This window comes from Mastomys coucha, unplaced genomic scaffold (genome assembly GCF_008632895.1).
Source record: "Mastomys coucha isolate ucsf_1 unplaced genomic scaffold, UCSF_Mcou_1 pScaffold5, whole genome shotgun sequence".
Lineage (NCBI taxonomy): Eukaryota > Metazoa > Chordata > Mammalia > Rodentia > Muridae > Mastomys > Mastomys coucha.
The window spans coordinates 69,582,117-69,603,467 of NW_022196911.1; the positions used below are offsets into that span (position 1 = coordinate 69,582,117).

Consider the following 21,351-nt stretch of genomic DNA (forward strand, 5'->3'; position numbering starts at 1 on the left):
GATTAAAAAATAAAATAAAATCATAGACCAATCAATCTTCATAGAGAATACAGATGCAAAATAATTCTAACCAGTATACTAGGAAAATGAGTGACCAAACAATGACTTGTCTAACTTGAGGTCCAAGCCAGAAGTGGGAGTTCATGTCAGAAACTGCCTGGATGGCCAGCAGCTGAAAGCGGGATGGCTCACAGACCTAGGGTAACGCCAAACATGACTGATAGAAAAAAATTAAAGTAAATGATATGATTACTAATGCGATTCTGCTGTACTCATGGATTCATCATCAAAGAGTCTTCCCCCAGCAGTTAAAGGGAACTGATACAGAAATACAAAGCCAAACATTAGGCCAAGCTCAGGGAACTCGACAGGAGAGTGAAAGGAAGGATTATAGGAGATCAAGGGGTCAAAGACACCACAAGAAAATGACCCACACAATCAACTATGCAGGGCTCGTAGGGAATCACAGAGACTGAAGTTACAAACATAGATTCTATATTGGTCTTTTCTAGGCCCTCTGCATACATGCTGTGGTTGTTTAGCTTGAAGTTTTTGTGTGACTCCTAACAGTGGGGAGGGGTGTTTCTGATCCTCTTCCCTGAACTTTGTACCCTTTCCCTCATACTGCATGCCTTGTCCATCCTTGATATGATAGTTTATGGCTAGGCTTATTGCATATTTTTGTAGGCTTAGATTTTTTAAAACCTATTTTCATAAAGGTTCTCAAACTCTTTGATCCCACCTTCTAGCCTATTATCCAAATGTAGAAGAGAAAAGATGAAAAATAGGACAAGGGGAAGTGGACCTGTTTAGAAGTAGTTCTGTGGGGGTGATTCTAATAACTGTTTGTTAGGATCCAACAGTCCAGTTCAAAAGTTTCACCAAACATGAATCAACAATGTGGCACAATACTAGTAGAAACCACCAGGCCTTCACTAAATTGGCACAAGTCAGTGGGAATGGCAAAAACAAGCCAGAAGGCAGCAATTCTCTATCATGCCTCTCTCAAGGAAATGAAGATCAGTGAAATGGTAGCTATTCAAACACCCTGTCACTGTCCATGGAGTCCCACTGATATTCTCTTCAAACATCACATGTCCTTCCACAGGGGGTCTTGTCTCAGCAAAACACCACATGAGTATGCATCACATGATAGACACAAAAGCTTCCACTTCATATTCCTTTTTGTTTAAAATTTGTCTTTTATCCTAATCTTAACAATCTACATACAATAAAAATAATAGGAACCATAATACTATAACTTTACATCATATTTTCAGTCAACAGCTTATGTACAATTTAGTATAACAATACAACCTTAAATTTCTATTAATATACAATAATTCACACAGAAAAACCTTGATTTACTATCAGTACCCAGTAATTCAAATGAAACAAACTTATATTTCTAACAATACACAATAATTTAAACATACCACTCCAGATTATAACAACAATAACACATTAAACAACTAAAACCATTTATCCCAACTTGAGGGATCAGAATGACTATTGTTACAATTACTTCATGCTGAATTGGGGCACAGAGTTTCTGTTTGGGGCACAAGGGAAAAATGGTTAGTTTGAAGCAGGGGTACTGGGGGACAGAGAGGGACTAGCTGTAGCATTTGCTGCCCAGTCTCTTTTTATCCAGTTTATGTGTTTTCTGTCCAGTCTTTGTGTTGTCTGTCTAGCCTATGGGTGGTTGGTCCAGTCTATGTCAGGAAAACTAAAACCTTATGTGGCTGACAGATTCATAATTTTATGGGGAAGGGATCTTTTATAATAATGGGATATGTCATTGCTATTAGATATAGAAACATTTCTGTATTAAGCTATGTTTTGTACATAAGGAGGAAAATATCTTAATTTACATATTGTCTGTCTTGTCCCTGATAATTTTATTATACCATGACTGTGGGATTTAAGAGTTTAGTAATGAAAACAGCCAGTGCTACCTTAAGTACATGGAAACAATAATAATAATAAATAGCTTAAAACAATATTTAATAAAAAGATACAATTCAAAATTCTAAGAGCTATTGTTCATTTTTGTAAGTGTGTGTGTGTGTGTGTGTGTGTGTGTGTGTGTGTGTGTGTGTGTGTATAGAAGTGCTTACATAGATCATTGGATCATGGATCATTGGCATCATGATTGAATAAACAAACTAAAAGAAAAAAAGAACACTGTGTGGGAACAGAAAAAGTACAAGGTATGCATGTTCCTATTAAAGATCACACAGAGAATCAAGTGGAGATGTTTTGCTCCCCCCATTTACTGGCTGGTTTTGTATGTGTGGATACAAGCTGGAGTTATCACAGAGAAAGAAGCTTCAGTTGAGGAAACACCTCCATGAGATCCAGCTGTGAGGCATTTTCTCAGTTGGTGATCAAGGGGGTAGGGCCCATTGTGGGTGGTACCATCCCTGGGCTGATAGACTTGGGTTCTATAGGAGAGCAAGCTGAGCAAGCCAGGGGGAGAGCAAGCCAGTAAGCACCATCCCTTCATGGTCTCTGCATCAGCTCCTGCTTCCTGACCTGCTTGAGAGTCCTGACTTCCTCTGATGATAAACAGCAATGTGGGAAGTATAAGCTGAATAAACCCTTTCCTCCCCAATTTGCTTCCTGGTCATGATGTTTCCTGCAGAAATATGAGAAGCCCTAGAGGCAGGACTGGATTCACATGGAGATGGTGTGTGTGTTGTGGGAGGTCAGCAGAATATAAAGCCAAGGTTTGTGTGTTATTACCTACCAGAGACAAGTGAGGAAATAAATTTACCAAGTTATTCCATGCCACAGTAAAACAAAGAATATAAAAAAATAAAGAAAAATTCTTCATTCTACAGAAATAAGACAAAATAGTAGAATTGCTCTGTAGTCTCATACCCATTGCTCCTCCATCTGAGATGGGAAGTCACTGTACCTCACATTCTTCAGTCTCTAAAACAGAACCTTCTACATCTCCCTGAGATTATTACAAGAGTAAAGAAAGCAATATACTATAAATGGATTGTTTACAAGGTCACATATGAAACATACATAGCTCCCTTCCTTCATCTTTGAGAAGTAAAATAAATTTAATGGGGCCTGGCTACTAATAAATTTCAAATGTTAAGATAAAAATTATAAAAATGCCACTGTTATACAAAACAATGCCCCCCCCCCAGATTTGTTCAAGGTCAAGACTAGTTGCAAAGGATAACATGAATTGGAAAAGAATTAAAGGAGCTAAGAAAAAAAATGTCAAGCTCAGTGAGGGTCAATCTGTAGAAGGAAGTTGGGTGGTAGAGATATTTCATTGTTATTGGATGTAATAAATCCATTACTTAAATGATTTTAACTGAAACATCAGTGAGCATGAAAGTCATGGTAAAATAATAAAAGGTTACCATAACTTAAGAGAAAAAGAGATTATATTAGACAGTACCTCATTCTCTCTGCATTTCCATATTGTCTATGCAAAGTAAGAAGGAAGATGTGGCCAGATATCAAAAATAATCTTTCCTACTTTGACTACTGCACCAAACTTCTTCTCTTTCATGTACTAAACAGTTACATAGCATGTACTTCCTTGTAGGTCCTATGAGGAAAGATAATATTTGATATAAAATATTAATATTAATACATTTATTAGATAAAATTAGGTAACAATCTCAAATGCCACCATTACAGAGAGATTTTCTTACTGCAAATAACTCTTATTAGGGCTCTCTTCATATCTCTGTTCCTTAGGCTGTAGATGAAGGGGTTCAGCATGGGAGTCACCACTGTGTACATCATAGCCATGGCAGATCCCTTTAGACTGAAATTATTACCTGATGGGCATAAGTAGAGACCAATAATTGTCCCGTAGAACAGAGACACTACAGACAGATGAGAGCCACAGGTGGAGAAGACCTTGTGGATGCCTTGAGTAGATGGAACCTTAAGAATGGAGGAGATGATCCTAACATAGGATATAACAATGAGCAGGAATGGAATAATAATGATGAGTCCTCCCATAATAAGTATCATCAAATCATTGACATAAGTGTCTGAGCAGGCCAGCTTTAGGAGAACAAATATGTCACAGAAAAAGTTCAGAAGCACATTGTTCTCACAAAAAGACAGCCTTACCGTGAGCAGAATTTGCATTGTGGCATGTGATGTTGTCAGTATCCACAACAATAGCACTAGACAAGTACAGACCTTGGGGTTCATGATGCTGGTATAATGCAGGGGGAAGCAGATGGCCACATAGCGGTCATAGGCCATGGCCACAAGAAGGAAGCTCTCCATATCTCCAAAAACCATAAAGAAGAATATTTGTGCCAGGCAACCTCCATATGGGATAGATGGGTCCTGGCTCTGCATATTCTGCAACAATTTGGGCATTGTGACAGAGGAAAAGCAGAGATCAGAGAAGGACAAGTTGCTGAGAAACAAGTACATTGGTGTGTGGAGATGGGAGTCCAATTGAATGAGGACAATAATTAACAGGTTCCCCAGGATGGTGGTGAGGTAGATGACCAGAAACAGGGCATAGAACAGGTGTTGGTACTCTGGAGGGATGGGCAGGCCCAGGAGGAGGAACTGGGTGATGACAGTTTTGTTGTTCATTATCATTCTTCTTCAGTATACTAATGAGAAAATATCAAGATCTCTTAAAACTTAAATATATATCTAAGATATATATTCTATAACAATGGATGTGAGAGTCATCATAATAACCATGATCTCAGAACTCCTACTATCTGTAAACATTACAATCATTAATAATTTTTCTCAACTTATCTTTTACAAGTTTCTATTTTCCTTCATTTCCTAGACAGTTTTATGCCTTTTCTGTAAAGTTTCAAATTTAACTACTGATTTTCTCCCCTATTTCCTGCTCATCCTTGATAACTAGTTTGATTATTTGCAATTTTTTCTATGTTACTTTGTATATTGATATTCTTGAAGAATTTGTATAAGATTTATCATCATAATTTTATACAAATTTCAAGAAAATCTTGCCGGGCAGTGGTGGTGCATGCCTTTAATCCCAGCACTTGGGAGGCAGAGGCAGGCGTATTTCTGAGTCCAAGGCCACTCTGGTCTACAGAGTGAGTTCCAGGACAGTCAGGGCTATACAGAGAAACCCTGTCTCAAAAAAGAAAAAGAAAAAAATAAGAAAAAAAATAAGAAACAACAAGTTACTTTGGAATTTTCACTATAGTTATTCCTCAATGTCTATACTGTATATGATGGTGAATTTATATATCAAGTGGGTTAAACACTATTGCTAATTTGGAAAAATCCTAGATGCTATGCAGATAGTCTCTAAATGGACTCACATACATAAGTAGTAAAACAAAGATTTGTGAACGTGAACATATATAGGTAATCATCATCTTCAGGAGGACATAGTTCAGTGTTTAAGATGCCACAGGTAAAACAACCCTTCAGGAATACAACACTTGACTCTACCTTACAGGGCTGTTCCTGTGTTGAAATGGTATGCTATAGAGGGGGAAAAATAGTATAATGAGTGATTGGAATGAATGCATCAATATAAATGGGATAAATGATGAACATGAACCAAATACTTGCTAGCACAGTATGTAGAAGTCTTGGGTAACAAAGAAAAGAGGAAAGTTATCATACCTTGGAAAGTGTCATAAATCACACAGGCATTCCAACTGACAGCAAGACACCTGCTTATTTTCCTGACTGAGCCCAGGTCTGCTGAAGCTGAGTTAGTTTCTGGTTCATGATCCTGCTCACCTTCATTTTATTTGCAGATACAGGAATAGCAGCCTCCGGACTGATCACCTATCTGCACCATCCCTACTCACACCCCACCTCTGCTGCCATCCCTGGGCCTTAGGTACCCTGCATCCCAGAGGAGTACAGATCCTATATAACTCATTAAATATATAATAATTGCCCAGGACCTTTCTGGGACCAATTTACCTCAGAGATCTCTAGTGGAAACCAATTTTATTCATTGATCACTATTTGCTACACTTAATAGAAGGTAGAATTTAAAAAACAACAACAAACAATACTAATAAATAAATAGCAGCAACAAGACAGCCAGCCATGGGAAGATACATATGCATTCCATGCTCAGGTAACCATTATGGCTTCTGTTTACTGGAGCCCATTTTGTTAGTGGGGAAAAGGAAGAAGGGTGACTGAAAAACACCCCACATTATAAGGAATTTTCTGATTGTTAATCACTCAAAGTGTTTCACAAAACAAAAATTTTCACAAAACACCATCAGTAGTTTTTATATTTTTTGGATGTGAGCCTATGGTATTCACACTTACACTTTCAAATTACATGTATTCTGTTACCCTTGTACATGTCTCCCTAAAGACCTCCACTTTCTCCTTCTCATGAGCCATTTTATTTTTTTCTTTTATATGAAATCACACATGAATACAAATATATACAATTAACCCTGGTGATAAGGGATGTTGAATACTTGAAAATTTATATATTGTCCATTTGCATGTCTTCTTTCAAGAACTCTCTATATAGTTTCTTTTGTCTGATTTTATTGGTTGTCTTGTCTTACTTTCTTCTTCAGGTTTGTTGTTGTTGTTTGTATATTCCTAATATTAACCTTCTGTCAGATGTATAGCTGCCAAAGATTTCCTCATGAAAGTCACATTGGCCATTCCAACAGAAGGATGTGCATAAAGACTGGTGAGGTGGAGCATGCTCAAACACTGGAAATCCAGAAATCTCAGAGTTTGAGACCAGAAGCAGTAGAGCTAACTCCCTCCTTGTTTCCTTGCCTGCTTGCCAAAAGCCAGCCCCAATGAGGTGTTTCTTCTTGTTGTTGGTTCTTCTTGAGGCAGTGGAGGGAGAATAGTGTAAGGGGTTGGGGGTAAGACTTAGTCTTATGATTTCTGGGGTAAGACTCAGTCTTACGAGATATTTAGGGTTGCTGTATAATAAAAAGTTTACTTATCCAAGTCTAAGTTACTATGCTATTGTAGCTGACCTGTCTTCTGTGATCCTCTGAGGCCAGTAACTGCAGTTTCTGGCACTTAGCACCTCTTCCTCAAGCCACAAAGGATTAAGTAAATATCCTTTGTTCTATCTCAGCAGGAACTGCTGGGCTCTAACTTTCAGCCTGCTAGTTGGAAGTGGCAGGAAGAAAAAAAAAACAGAGACTTGGAAAAGTGGTTTTAGAGTTTATTACTAAGTTTTAAAAAGTTTCCTATGAAAGCTACCTAAGCAAAAAGTTCCTAAGTGGGGAAAGGGAAGGATTCTCTAAGTAGGGAAAGGAAAAGATTCTATTCTATCTAGCCCCTCCTCACCTCTTTGTCCCCAGTACTTATACATCTTTCAGAATACATGATCACATGCTACAAAGTTCATCAAAGTTCACACAAAAAATCAAGTCATAAATTGAAATGGAAGTTTACAACAGGAAATGTTTGCATGCATACCATTAGGAGAAATTATCTAGGCAGTCTCAAACATCCATCACCTGTCTCAGCCCCACAGGCTCATTGAAGGTTCAAGATCATAATTAAGTTTTAAGTGAGGCTTTGTATAGATAAACCCAGTCAATATGTTATCTTCTGTCCTAGCACCTATAATAAATTGTTAGACCCCTTTTAATGACCTTTGGTTAATTGTTTTACAACCTCTTGGAATGTGCTCTGAGTAGGAGAAAGTCTAGTTACTATCTAAGGGCAATTAACTGCTGACACTTGGGAGACTGGCAGAGTTCTCACTGCAGTTTTGACTATCAGAAAATGGGACCTAATAGCTGTCCCATTATAAAAGAACTTAATAATCACTGATATAATTTTAGGAATTCTTATAGGATCAGCATAAAGTCTTAAGTCATCTATTTATCTATATAGCATCACTTTAAGCCAGTACAACTTCATAGATCTGCAGAGATCTACTCCAAAGGGGTGCGCTATTACTTACTGATTATTATATATGTATAATAATAATAATAATAGGAAAAGCATATTAATAGCAGGAATCTTTCCTAAAATTAGTCCCTTACAGCCTTGCTTATTAAGGGCTCACCTGTCACAGATTATATAATAATCTGAAGCAGGCATTTCAGCATGATCACCTGCTAGTTATTAGCTTGTCCTACTATGGCTCCTGACATCTGATTTTGGGTACTTAACCAGGACCCCAACTAAGTGATAAATAGTCACATAGCACAACATTAGTAATAAAAACTACATGTTATTTGTATAGAGATAGACAGGTTGATTGAAGACCCACAAATATACCCACACACCTTTGGACATTTGATCTTTGACAAAGAAGCCAAAACCATACAGTGGGAAAAAAAGACATCTTCAATAAATGGTGCTGGTGTAACTGGTGATCTACATATAGAAGAGTGAAAATTGATCCATATCTACTATGTTGTACAAAGCTGAAAAACCAAATGAATCAAAGACCTCCACCTAAAACCAGATACATTGAATCTAATAAAAAAGAAAGTAGAAAAGAGCCATGAATGCATTGGCACAGGGAAATTTTTCCTGAATACAACACCAATGGCTCAGGCTCTAAGATATGAAACATTATGAAACTGTAAAGCTTCTGTAAGGCAACGGAAGCTGTCAATAGGAATGAATGGCAACCTAGATATTGGGTAAAGATCTTCACTAACCCTTTATCTGGTAGAGGGCTAATATCCAAAATATACAAAGAACTCAAGAAGTTCGAGTCCAAAATAAAACCTAATTTAAAAATGGGGTACAGAACTAAACTGAGAATTCTCAACAGAGGGATCTTGAATAGCTGAGAAGCACTTAAAGAAATGTTCAATCTCCTTAGTCGTCAGGAAAATGCAAGTCAAAATGACCCTAAGATTCCACCTTATACCATTCAGAATGGCTAAGATCAAAGAACTCAAGTGACAGCACATGCTGGCAAGAATGTGGAGAAAGAACCAAGCTCCTGTACACTCTGGAAATCAACCTGGCAGTTCCAATAGTTCTACCTCAAAACCCAGCTATACTGCTCCTGGGCATATACCCAAAAGATGCTCCACCATACAACAAGAAAACATGGTCTGCTATGTTTATAGCAGCTTTACATGTAATAACCAGAATCTGGAAAGAACCCAGTTATCCCTCAGCTGAATAATGGATACAGAAAATGTGGATCATTTACACAATGGAATACTATTCAGCTATTAAAAACGAGAACATCATGAATTTTGCAGGCGAATCAATGGAACTAGAAAATATCCTGAGTGAGGTAACCCAAACTCAAAAGTGCATTCTTGGTATGTATTCCATGATAAGTGGATATTAGCCAAAAAGTTCAGAATATCCATGAAACAACTCACAGACCATAGGAAGCTTAACAAGAAAGAAAGGAAGCTTAACAGGAAAGAAGGCCCAAGTGTGGATATCTCAAACCCACTTAGACTAGGGACCAAAATAATCATGGGAGGCAGTGGGAAGGTGGAACCTGGGTGGAAGAGGGAAAGGAGGAAGGGGAAAGAGGCCAGGATCAGATATGAGGGAGACAGGAGGGCACGGGGGGGGCCCTCTAGAAAGTCCTAGAGACCTAGGATTTGAGAGGCCACCAGGTCTCAATAGGGATGACATTAGCTGAAATGCCCAACAGTGGGGAGATGGAACCTGAAGACCACCTCCAGTAGATAGACATGGCCCCCAATTGAGGTAAGGGACCACCCACCCAACTTCAAAATTTATAACCCAGACTTGTTCTTGTCTAAAAGAAATGCAGGGACAAAAATGGAGCAGAGATCGAAAGGAAGGCCACACAGTGACCAGCCAAACTTGGGATCCATCCCATGCATGCACACCAAACCCTGGCACTATTACTGAGGGCATATTGTGCTTGTACACAGGAGTCTGGCATGGCTGTCCTTGAGAGGTTGTACCAGCAGCTGACTGAGACAAATGCTGATACTTTGAGTCAACCATTTAATTGAGATCAGAGACCCATATGGAAGAGTTAGGGGAAGGACTGAAGGAGCTGGGAGGGTGGATTTCAACACCATAGGAAGAACAACAGTGTCAAGTAATCCAGACCCCTCAGAGCTCCCAGAGACTAAGCCAAAGCCAAGGAGCATATATGGGCTGATCTACACCCCTGGTCACATATGTAGCAGAGGACTGCCTTGTCTGTCCTCAATGGGAGAAGATGTACTCAATCTTGTGGAAACGTAATACCCAGAGAAGAGGGTTGCTGGTATGGGTGAGGAGGGGTGGGTGGTCAGGTGGGGGAGCAACCTCTTAGAAGCAGAGAGTGAGGGGGTGAATTCAGGGAGGGGTACCAGGAAGGGGGGCAAATTTTGGAGTTATTTGGACACTTTACTCTTCTTTTTGTTTGTTTGTTTTTTTAAGTTTTTAAAAGAAGCTTTCACTTATTTTTTTAATATGTGCATTACAGGAAACAAAACACAAGAAGGCAAGAACAAAGTCACCCAGTCACAAACAGCTCAGTTCTATGTGTCCTTCTAGATCCTGCAGGAGTACATACACTTAGGGAATTGAGATTATATAGTATGTACCATGCTTCCCCCACATTGTGAGTATTCACCAACTGAAAATCCCATGCTACACAAACAAGAATATACCAAGCCATCTCAATCTGTCAGAAAAAAATTAATCCTGTCTTCCTTGGCAACAGAAGTAGAAGACAAAAACAGCAGACACTTTACTCTTCAACTCATAGGCCTCTCAATGGCCAGGGACAAGGCTTGGAGTTTGTTAACTCTTCCTGAGCCAGAGAGAAAGGGAGAGAAACAGAGAGAGAGAGAGGAAGAGAGAGAGAGAGGAAGAGAGAGAGAGAGAGGAAGAGAGAGAGAGAGAGGGAGGGAGGGAGGGAGAAAAACAGAGGGGGGAGAGGGAGAGAAGGGGGAGGGAGAGAGAGAGCGAGGGGGGAGGGAGAGAGAGAGTGAGAGAGAGAGATGGGAAGGGAGAGAGAGAGAGCAAGAGAGAGAGGGGGAGGGAGAGAGAGAGCAAGAGAGAGAGGGAAGGAGGGACGGAGAGAGAGAGAGAGGGAGGGAGCAAGAGAGAGAGAGCAAAAGAGAGAGAGGGAGGGAGGGAGAGAGAGGGAGGGAGGGAGAGAGACGGGGAGGGAGAGAGAGAGAGAGAGAGCTAGGCATACACAGACATAGGCACCATGGATGAAGGAGAAAAAGGCTACACAGAACTCTCATTTTTACTCTCAGCTTTTTATAGCTTTTAGACAAAAAGTTCTCTATGTAAGAAAAAGAATTTCCTCATAGATAAAATGTTATCCAAAAATAGAGTTACAAAAGGACACCCATAGTAAGTTTAAAGCAGTGTTTCATTCTACAATCTCATTATATAGTCACAGCAACAATTTCACAGGGCCTTGATTTATCATACTGCACACATGAATCCTCATCCTTGGACCTGACCTAGAATGAATGTTTTTCCTTGATCACAAATCTGTCCCAAGCCTATTTCTCTTCTTAGTGAAATTTATAAAAGCTCATTATATTACGTATTATGCAACCCTTACTTACTATTCAATGAGGAAGGGGACAGTCTATTCTTAATTCTAATTTTATTACATCTTTTTGGGGAAAAAAAACTAACACCATCTTCTTAAACATTCCTCCTAAAATTATTTAAATCAAATCAGGAATCTATGATGTCATTAATTCATCTAAACAGTGTTAATTCTTCAAAGTTCATCTTCATTTTGATCAGCAGGAAATTTGCCCAAAAGGGTGAACTGATGCCCAGGAATCACTGGGCTATGTAATAGTAGTAGGAAGGGCATATTAGAAGTAAAAAGCAATCCTGGGACAAAGTCTCTAGGGCTGTGCCTCTTCAGAGTGCACCCATCACAGCCATGCTAAATGGTGAGTCTTAGCTAGAAAATTCACCTGCTTGCTATAGCCTTTCCTAGATGCTTTCTGCCATATATAATATGTATATAACATAAATTATATATATGTATAAATATATGCATACACATACATATAAATGACATGCACATCACATATACATATGCTTTTATTTATGTGTACATTACATATACATATACACAAAGACAATTGTAGAACTTCAAAATTTTAAAGCTACTGAGTTTTGTGAAAATTTATTGTTCTCTCAAAGTATCTATTTTTATTAATTTCAAATGTGTTAGATGTATACAATCCATCTTCACCATATTTTCCCAGTACTTTCTCTCCAACTCTTTTCCTTCCTCCCCTGTACATCTCTCATAAACTATGGTCACTATTATTAATAATTATCAATAGTTATTACTACATTATAATTAGAATTATTTTATAAGTCAGAGTTCAATTAGTGTTCCCCATATGCACATGGCTGTGGGGTTATCATGTAGTATGTGGGCAACCTAACAATGTCCACCCCTCTCCACAGAAAAAGAGACTCTCCCACTCCAAGCAGCTATCAGCTGCCAAGAGCTCCTCAGCCAGGATTGGGGCATTAGGATCCCCTCCTGCTTCCATGCTGGATTATTTTAAAATTCAAAATACAATTACATCACTCCTTCTGTTCCTCTGTCATACTCCTCCTATATTTGACACCTATCCCAAATTCACAGCTTTCTCTTCTTTAATCTTTGTTGTTACTCATACATATAAGCAAATCCACATACAAATCACTGAGCTCATTTAGCTTTGCCTGCATGCATATGCATCTAGGACTGAACAGTTTGTATTGGATGACCCATCTTAGGACTCAAAAACTGCAGAACGAGTATGCTCCCCTCTCTCTGTCAATTACCCATAGCTCTTCATCTAGGGGCAGGATGTAAACTTGGTAGAAATTGATCAAACTAGACATTTTAACTGGCATGATCTTGTACAAGATTTGTTCAATTGACCACTATCACTGTGTAAGTTTACGTTTGCAAGAGCTCTTTCATCACCGGAGATCAGCATCTCACAGTTGTTCACTCCATCCATTTCCTCTTCCAATCTTTCTACCTCTTCTTCCATGATGCTCCCTGAGACTTGGAGAAGGGTTAGTCCAGATAAGATCCCATCTATGAATGCATATCATAGTCACTTATTCTCAGCCATTGAACATTTCTGTGACTCAGAATTAACTAATGTTAAAAACATAAATATGCAGAAGTCCATGACCTTTAGCATGACCATTGCCATATGGTTTTTAAGTTATCTGAATGAAATTTCACTATGAAATATCTGCTCTTTACATTTGCCTTGTATGAAAATTAACCTACACAGTCAGATGCACAAATAATTCATTCATTTTTGTTGTTGACTAATGTCTCATTGTATATAATACATTTTATTGATCATCCTTTGATTGATCATTCTATGTGTGACCATTATACATTGTATTTTTATAAATAATAAAAACAAAACCAATTTTTTGAATCCCACAACTTCTTATAGCTATGTGTCCAGGTGAATAATTTCTCATTTATATGGTAACTTTATGGTCAATAAACTGCAGGCCCAACGTCAATGTTTTGGAGTTCCATCCCACAAAGGGTCTCACTACTCATCTCAGGCTGACCTCATAGGATCTCACTTTGCACCTCAGGCTGACCTCACAGGGCTACACTGTGTAGTGAGCAAAGCTAATCTCTCATGGTTTCATTGTGCAGTGAAACTGATTTTAAAGATTCACATTGTGTGGCTGGGCTGGCCTCATATTTACATTGATGATTCTGCCTGAGCTGCATGTGTGCTGGGATCACAGGCATAATATCACACCTGGCTTGATTTCTAACATTTTTGTTCAACTTTTGTGTTAACTTTTCTTGTTCCTTACCTTCCCTTCTCTTTAAATCACTTCCAATTCCACATAAACCATCTTCAATATTACATATGGTATTCATCACACTGTATTATGTTAATACAATTTTATGTTTTTATGTGTAAGTTAATTTTTTGAAGGCATTTAAATATACAGATGTTCTAGACTAGATTTTTGCATTGTGGTATTTCTTTGTATTGTTCAGCAGAGCTTTTGCCTCCATTCTATAGCTATTATACATAATGTCATTACTATTGAATATAAAATTTATTTATGTCTTTTATGAATTTATGTCAGTCTCTTCACACTCTACCTCTTTGAGATTGTCACAAGGTTATACAAAAAGCTATCCACTAGAAATGAATGTTTTACAAAGTAAAATAAGAATACACATAAGACATTATCAACTTCTATCTTTCTTTCTTCTTTCCCTCATCTTAGAGAAGTAAATTGAATGGTCTCTAGTTATTAATCAATTACAAATTAAAATAAAATTATAAAAATTTCAATTGTACAAAATGATTCTAACAAATTTGCTCAGCATCAAGACTACTCAGAAAATGTAACATGGATAGAAAGTACATGGGGACTTACGAGAAAAATATAATGTCAAAATCAATATGAGAGAACCTGTCAGAAGGACTAGAAGGAAGCTGACTAGTTAAGAGATTTCATTATAATCCAGTGTCATAATTCAATTAATTAAACTATTGCAACTGATATATCTGTGAATACTGAAATCAAGGTAAAATAATAAAAATTTTCAGTAACATAAAGTAACAGAGATCATATTACACAGTATCTCATCCACTGTGCATTTCTAGGACTGTTTATGTAAGGTAAGGAAGAACTTGAAGACAGATATCAAAAACAGTATTTCCTACTTTGATTACTTCACCAAACCTCTTCTCTTTCATGTATTGTATTAGACTTCCTAGTAGGTATTATGATGAGGGACAATATCTGATATAAAATATCCATATCAATACATTTATTATATAAAATTAGATAACAATTCAAAGTACTGCCATTACAGAGAGATTTTCTTACTGCAGATAACTCTTATCAGGGCCCTCTTCATGTCTCTGTTCCTCAGGCTGTAGATGAAGGGGTTCAGCATGGGAGTCACCACTGTGTACATCATGGCCATGGCAATCTCCTTTATAGTGGAATTATTACCTGATGGACATAAGTATAGACCAATAATTGCCCCATAAAACAAGGTCACTACAGACAGATGGGAACCACAGGTGGAGAAGACCTTGTGGATATCCTGAGAAGATGGAACCGTGAAAATGGAGAAAAAAATCTTTACATAAGACATAACAATGAGTACAAACGGAATAATACAGATAAGCCCACCCATGATAAATATCATCAACTCATTAATATAAGTGTCTGAGCAGGACAACTTCAGAAGAGCAGAAATGTCACAGAAAAAGTGGAGAATCACATTCTTCTCACAAAAAGACAGTCTAGCCATGAGTAAGGTATGCAGCAGGGCATGGGATGTTGTCAGCAGCCACAGTAGTAGCACTAGTGAAGCACAAAACTTGATGCTCATAATACTGATGTAATGCAAAGGAAAGCAGATGGCCGCATAGCGATCATAGGCCATGACCACAAGAAGAAAGCTTTCCATGTCTCCAAAAACCATAAAGAAATACAGCTGTGTCAGGCAACCAACATAAGATATAGATGGTACTTTGCTCTGCATATTCTGAAGCAATTTGGGCATTGTGACAGAGGAAAAGCAGAGATCCGAGAAGGACAAGTTGCTGAGAAAGAAGTACATAGGTGTGTGAAGATGGGAGTCCAGTCGAACAAGGATTATGATTAACAGGTTTCCCAGGATGGTGGTGAGGTACATGGCCAGGAACAGGGCATAGAACAGGAGATGATACTCTGATGAGATGGGAAGACCCAGGAGGAGGAACTCCAAGATGAAAGTTTGGTTGTTTCCAGTCATGCTTCCAATGACTTTAAAAAAAATTACATTTCCTTAAACTCCCAGTGATTGAGAGTGTATGAGATTACAGATCAATTCCAATCTTTCATCTCACTTGTTTATTTAGAAAGAATTTTCCTTTATTCTTTACTATACTATGTCATGGGATAACCTTGGTCTATTTATTTCCTTAGTTGTCCTTGGTAGATGATAACATACAAACCAAATCCTGTATAGTCTGTTGATACCTGCCCCCAACATCCATATCCATATTTCAATGAAAAAGGGCATGGTTTGTGACACATAAGGTATATTCTATGCTCTACAGTAATTAATACTATGCTCATCAAAGTAAGTGTAGTCTCTACATTCAAATATGTTGAGTCTTTATATTCATGTTGCCTTAGCATTTTCTACTATTTTAGTATTGACTTAGCGCATTTGATTGTTTCTGATATGAAAAATGTATTGGCATCACTATTTCCTTCATTCCTGCTTGAGACATATAATCAAATTTAAAGAAAAATATATATTAAATCCATCAAGTTACTCTTCTTCAATTTCCTCAGGATATAAAGTCACTAAACTTAACCTTTTAAAATAAAATTTTTATACTCTGTAACTAGCTGCAAAGATGCAGTCTTGTATTTTTTGAACATATTCACAAGTGCAAAGTGCAATGCTCTTTTTAATAATACTAATGGCTAGTATTTTATGCTTCATATGATTCTACTATATCCATATGATATTCATATCTATATTTATATGATTGTGCTGATAATGATGTAGAAAATAAATACAATGAACATTTTATAAAGTGTCAGTTAATTTTAATCCCTCCCTTGATTTCATGTTCAGATATCCATATCTAACAAGGCAGTTTTTATAGGAACTGGTCTAAGTCTTAAAAGCAATTTTGGTCAAATTACAGTTCTAAGTATTTCTATGAAGGTATTTTATTATTTTTTAGATTTAAATTAGTTACTAACATATCAGAGTGAAGTAACTGACATTTCATAATGTGACAAGCCTCATGTGAGCAGTTAATAAGTAAGAAAAGAAAAACTGTAGAAATATAAGGGAAATTCTGCACCTAGCTTCTCAGAATATTGGTATTCTCTGAATGAGTGGGGCCAATGTTTTATGTAGGCTCACAAGAAGAGATTACAAAGCAAAGATCACTTCTGATGGCTGCTTCGGCAGACCTAATGGACTTTACTTCTTCAGTTGTAAAACTCATAATTTCTACCTGAATAGCAGATAAGGCTGCCCCATGGAAATAGTTCTAGCAGTTATTATGCAATAATAACTGCTCACCTGGAATTCTCTGAAAACACTGAGTCTGGTTTTCAAGCTGATACTCAGTTTTATAAGTGGACACTCAGGTAATGTGAATACTCTTGTCCATTGGTTGCAGTAATGAACAAGTACGTGTACAATTTGAAGTTGTAGATTTTTGAGTTCTTTTTATAGAAGATCTCTTCGAAGTTTACTAATCTACCAAAACTAAAGACTTACTAAATGAAGGCTTAAGCACTCCAGCATTGCCCCTACTCTGAAGAGTTGTTATTAGGTTGAAATGGGAAAAATGCCCAGTAAGTGAATATAATAAAGCCCATAATTTACAAAGTTATTATTAATGTAATTGTGGAACAAGGTATTTCTAGAATATTTCAAAGTGTTGCAAAGCATAAAAGTGGCAAAGAATATTATCATACCTGAAAACTGTCAGTGATGCTATCATAAAACTGGAAGTGCAAGATCTGTAGTTTGAAGGACAGTAAGGTACTTCTTGAAAATTTATCAAGAATGACCGAAGATGTATCACAGTTCCTGCTTCCAATCCTGGTCACCTTTATTCATTATAAGAACAGGAAAGAGCATCCTCTGCACTCAGCATCTTCTTACATGTCCCCTTCTAGCCATCTATGGACCCAAAGGGCTGCGCATCCACAAGGAATCCTTATCTTGTGCAATTATCCAAGACTTATATAGGACTAATTTGTCAAAGCCCTGAGGTGGAGGCAGATGATAGCCACTGATCACACTTTAATGTACATAGTGGGAAGGTGTAAATAAAGAGAAAATCAGATGCACACTTAGCCTTTGCCTGTTTATGGAATGGACAGGATTTATGTGCAATCCAACTTAAACTAAGGCCAAGCTATCTAAAAACTACTGAAGTAATGTTAATGCTGTTTTGAGCTAGACTATCAATTTGTGGGAATGGAATTGTTCAGAACATTCATTTTTTACTCTCTAAATTTTCTTGGCATGTATAGCATGCCTCTTCTTCTGTCATTTCTTATTCTTGTGATTTAGGCAGACTTTCTTCATTTTAAGAATGACTAATGACTTATTACTCTTTAAAAATCAGCATGTTGGTTTTTCTTTTTTACTTCTTTGATATTTGTTTTCAGTTTCAACTGATTTATACTGTGTGTGTGTGTGTTTATTTTGTTGCTTATTTTAATTTTAAGGTATTCATCTTTTTCTAGGTTCCAAATACAATTAACTTTATATCTTGTTTCTTTCCCAAATGTTTGTGTTCTATGGCATTAATTTTATTGCAAATTCTATTTTTTACTATTTTTCCAACAATTTTGCTACTTGTCCTTTTCTATGTATCAAGTTCAATGCATTTTTAAGTCTTGGAAATTACATATTTATCATGGTATAACAAGGAACAAGAAAAAGAACTAAACTATTTATATATTACGTGATTTTGGTGGTTTGAATAGGTTTACCTCCCAGCCCATTGATTCATGTGTTGGAATGTTTAGATTATACAAAGAGTCATTAATAGGAGGTGTGGATCTTGTTAGAAGAAATAAGTCACTGTGGAGGCAGGATTTGAGATCTCATATATATGTTGAAGCTATGTTATGCTTAGTGTGGAATCCAGTCCCCTCATGGCTGCCTACAGAAAACAGTCTCTGCCTTGACCTCCTGCCTTCAGACCAATATATAGAACTCATGGCTCCTCTATCACAAAACATGGCTGCACAATGCTATACATCTCACCATGATGATCATGGCCTAAATCACTGAAATTGTAAGCCACCCCAATTAAATGTTGTACTTCATAAGATTTACATTGATCATGGTTTCTCTTAACAATAGAAAAACCCAAGACAGTTATTAAGCTATTCATAAGCAACATAATTGTTTGTGCAGAATCCCAAAGAATCTGAAAGTGGTTCATATCTACTCATCTAGCAATATCATAGGCTACAAGTATGAAAGTACATATTAAAATATTGCCAATCACTAAATAGTTTATTAACTTGTCAAAATACATCAACTTCTCCCTCACATAAGTGAATAAAATTCAATGTCTCAGAAAATACCTATGTATCAGGAAGTAACATGAAGGACAAAGCAATGTGATATAGCTTTAGGCTGCTCTGTAAGCTTCCTTTGAAGATTTACCTGAAACTTCTTATATGAGGCATTAGAGAATAGAGTTCAAGTGGTTCTCATGATGGCTGAAGAGCACCTCACAAGGAGGCAGCAGATACAATGTGAAAATAATAGATGAAATGATTATTCAGATTATTTGTGGGATAGAGGCTGGGAGAGCTCAGTTTTCATCAGAAGGCACAGGACAGCCTGTCATTTAAAACTATGAATCTCTGAAATTTTCCATTTAATATGTCAGATTTCAACTGCATGAAGGTAGAAGAAACCTTAATATTTTAAAATGTGAAAAAGATGTTTACATTTTATTTACATTTTAAAAATGTAAATAAAGAAAAATGTTTTCTTTATTTACAATATCTCCTTTCCCAGGTTCCCCTCAAAATAAAATAAAATAAAATAAAATAAAATAAAATAAAAAACTAAAATAAACTCCTGTTCCCTCCCCCTCCCCCTGCTCACCACTCCACCCCCTCTTGCTTACTGGCCCTGGCATTCCCCTACACTGGGGCATAGAACTCCCACAGGGCCAAGGGCCTCTTCTCCCATTGATGACCAAGCTGGCCATCCTCTGCAATACATAACCTTAAGATTTTATTAAGGAAAAATCAGGGATGGAAGTCAGTAAAGTGCACTATATGCATATATGATGCTGCCAAGGAAAGTGGTGGTTTTTTTTTTTTGAGGGGGTGCGGACATTGTGGTTTGATGATTTAGAGAACAACACAGTAGGAAAGCATGACAGAAGTCATATCAGGCAACTGGCCACACTGCATCCACACACAGGAAACATACAAGTGAACACTGGTACTCCATACTCTAGTGCTACTGTGCGTGTAAAATCTATATTTTTCAAAACTATAAATTATTAATAAAAAATACAGGCTTAGGAAATATTTTAATAATGCCACATTACTTGACTTTAAATATTTTCTTTTTTTGGGTTTTGGGCTTGTTTTTTGTTTTTTTGTTTTTTGTTTTTTGTTTTTCGAGACAGAGTTTCTCTGTATAACCCTGGCTGTTCTGGAACTCACTCAGTAGACCAGGCTGGCCTCAAACTCAGAAATCTGCCTTTCTTTGCCTCCCAAGTGTTGGGATTAAGGATTAATTATTTTCAAGATGTCATCTTGGCACACACTTATTTCAGCATTCAAATTACAAACACAATTCCAACAAGGATTATTTTCTACAAATTGATTTTGTATTTTTATAATTCATATGTAAAGACAACTAAAAACTGAAAAAAATGCATGTCTTGTCTTTCCTGTTGTGCTTATAGTTTTTATTGAAATACTTTATACAATATATTTGAATTATTATTTCCCTCTAATTCCTCTCAGGTCCTCCCAACACATTCAATTCTGTACCTTTTTTGCTCTTTATATAACCAATAGGCAAATAAAAAAAAAGGAAAACCATCCCATATACAATTACCAAACCCAGACATTATTGTAAAACCAAACCCAGATGCCAGCAAGTGCTTACTGAAAGGAGCCTGAGACACCTGTCTCCTGAGAAGTTCTTCCAGTGACTGACAAATACAGATGTGGGTGCTCTCAGTCAAGCATTGGACTGAGCATAGGGTTCACAGTGGAGGAGCCAGAGAAAGGACCCAAGGAAGTGAAGGGGTTTGCAGCTCCATAGGAGGAACAACACTATGAACCAACCAGTACTCCCAGAGATCCCAGGGACTAAACCCCCAACTAAAGAGTACTCATAGAGGGACCCATGGTTTCAGCTGCATATGTAGCATTGATGGCCTTGTCGGATATCAATGGGAGGAGAGGCTCTTGGTCCTGTGAAGGCTCAATGCCCCGGTGTAGGAGAATGCCAGGACAGGAAACCTGGAGTGGGTGGATTGGTGAGTAGGGAGGGCAGATGGGATAGGGGGTTTCAGAGGAAAAATGAAGAAAGGGGATAATATTTGAAATATAAATAAAGAAAATATCTAATAAAAATTTTTAAAGAAAAAAAGAAAAACAATAAAGATGTGAAGAAGAAAAAAAAAGGAAAACCAGAGGGAAAGTACAAGAGTACAAGTAGTGCATACATACATACATAACAACATAAAATCAGAAGGCACAAGGTATAAGCACAATACACAATATTAATAAGATAAAAAAACACAGAGACAACAAAAATTGTTTTCCAAAAAATATTTTTAGGTTTGCTTTGAGTTGGCCATCTACTGCTGGACATAAGGACCACTTAGAGTGATATATATATATATATATATATATATATAT

At 37.2% G+C, this 21,351-nt stretch overlaps 2 protein-coding genes across 2 annotated transcripts; both read right to left on the reverse strand.

Moving 5' to 3' along the window:
* Positions 1-3,666: 3,666 nt before the first annotated feature.
* LOC116077167 (olfactory receptor 1496-like) lies at positions 3,667-4,605 on the reverse strand. Its single transcript, XM_031351522.1, has one exon. The coding sequence runs from the start codon at positions 4,603-4,605 to the stop codon at positions 3,667-3,669; it is 939 nt and encodes a 312-aa protein (XP_031207382.1).
* Positions 4,606-14,767: 10,162 nt separating this feature from the next.
* LOC116077181 (olfactory receptor 1500) lies at positions 14,768-15,706 on the reverse strand. The gene has a single exon (XM_031351540.1). The coding sequence runs from the start codon at positions 15,704-15,706 to the stop codon at positions 14,768-14,770; it is 939 nt and encodes a 312-aa protein (XP_031207400.1).
* Positions 15,707-21,351: the final 5,645 nt, after the last annotated feature.

Coding starts and splice junctions, on each gene's coding strand:
- LOC116077167 (XM_031351522.1), bottom strand. CDS start 4,605: ATGATAATGAACAACAAAACTGTCATCACCCAGTTCCTCCTCCTGGGC.
- LOC116077181 (XM_031351540.1), bottom strand. CDS start 15,706: ATGACTGGAAACAACCAAACTTTCATCTTGGAGTTCCTCCTCCTGGGT.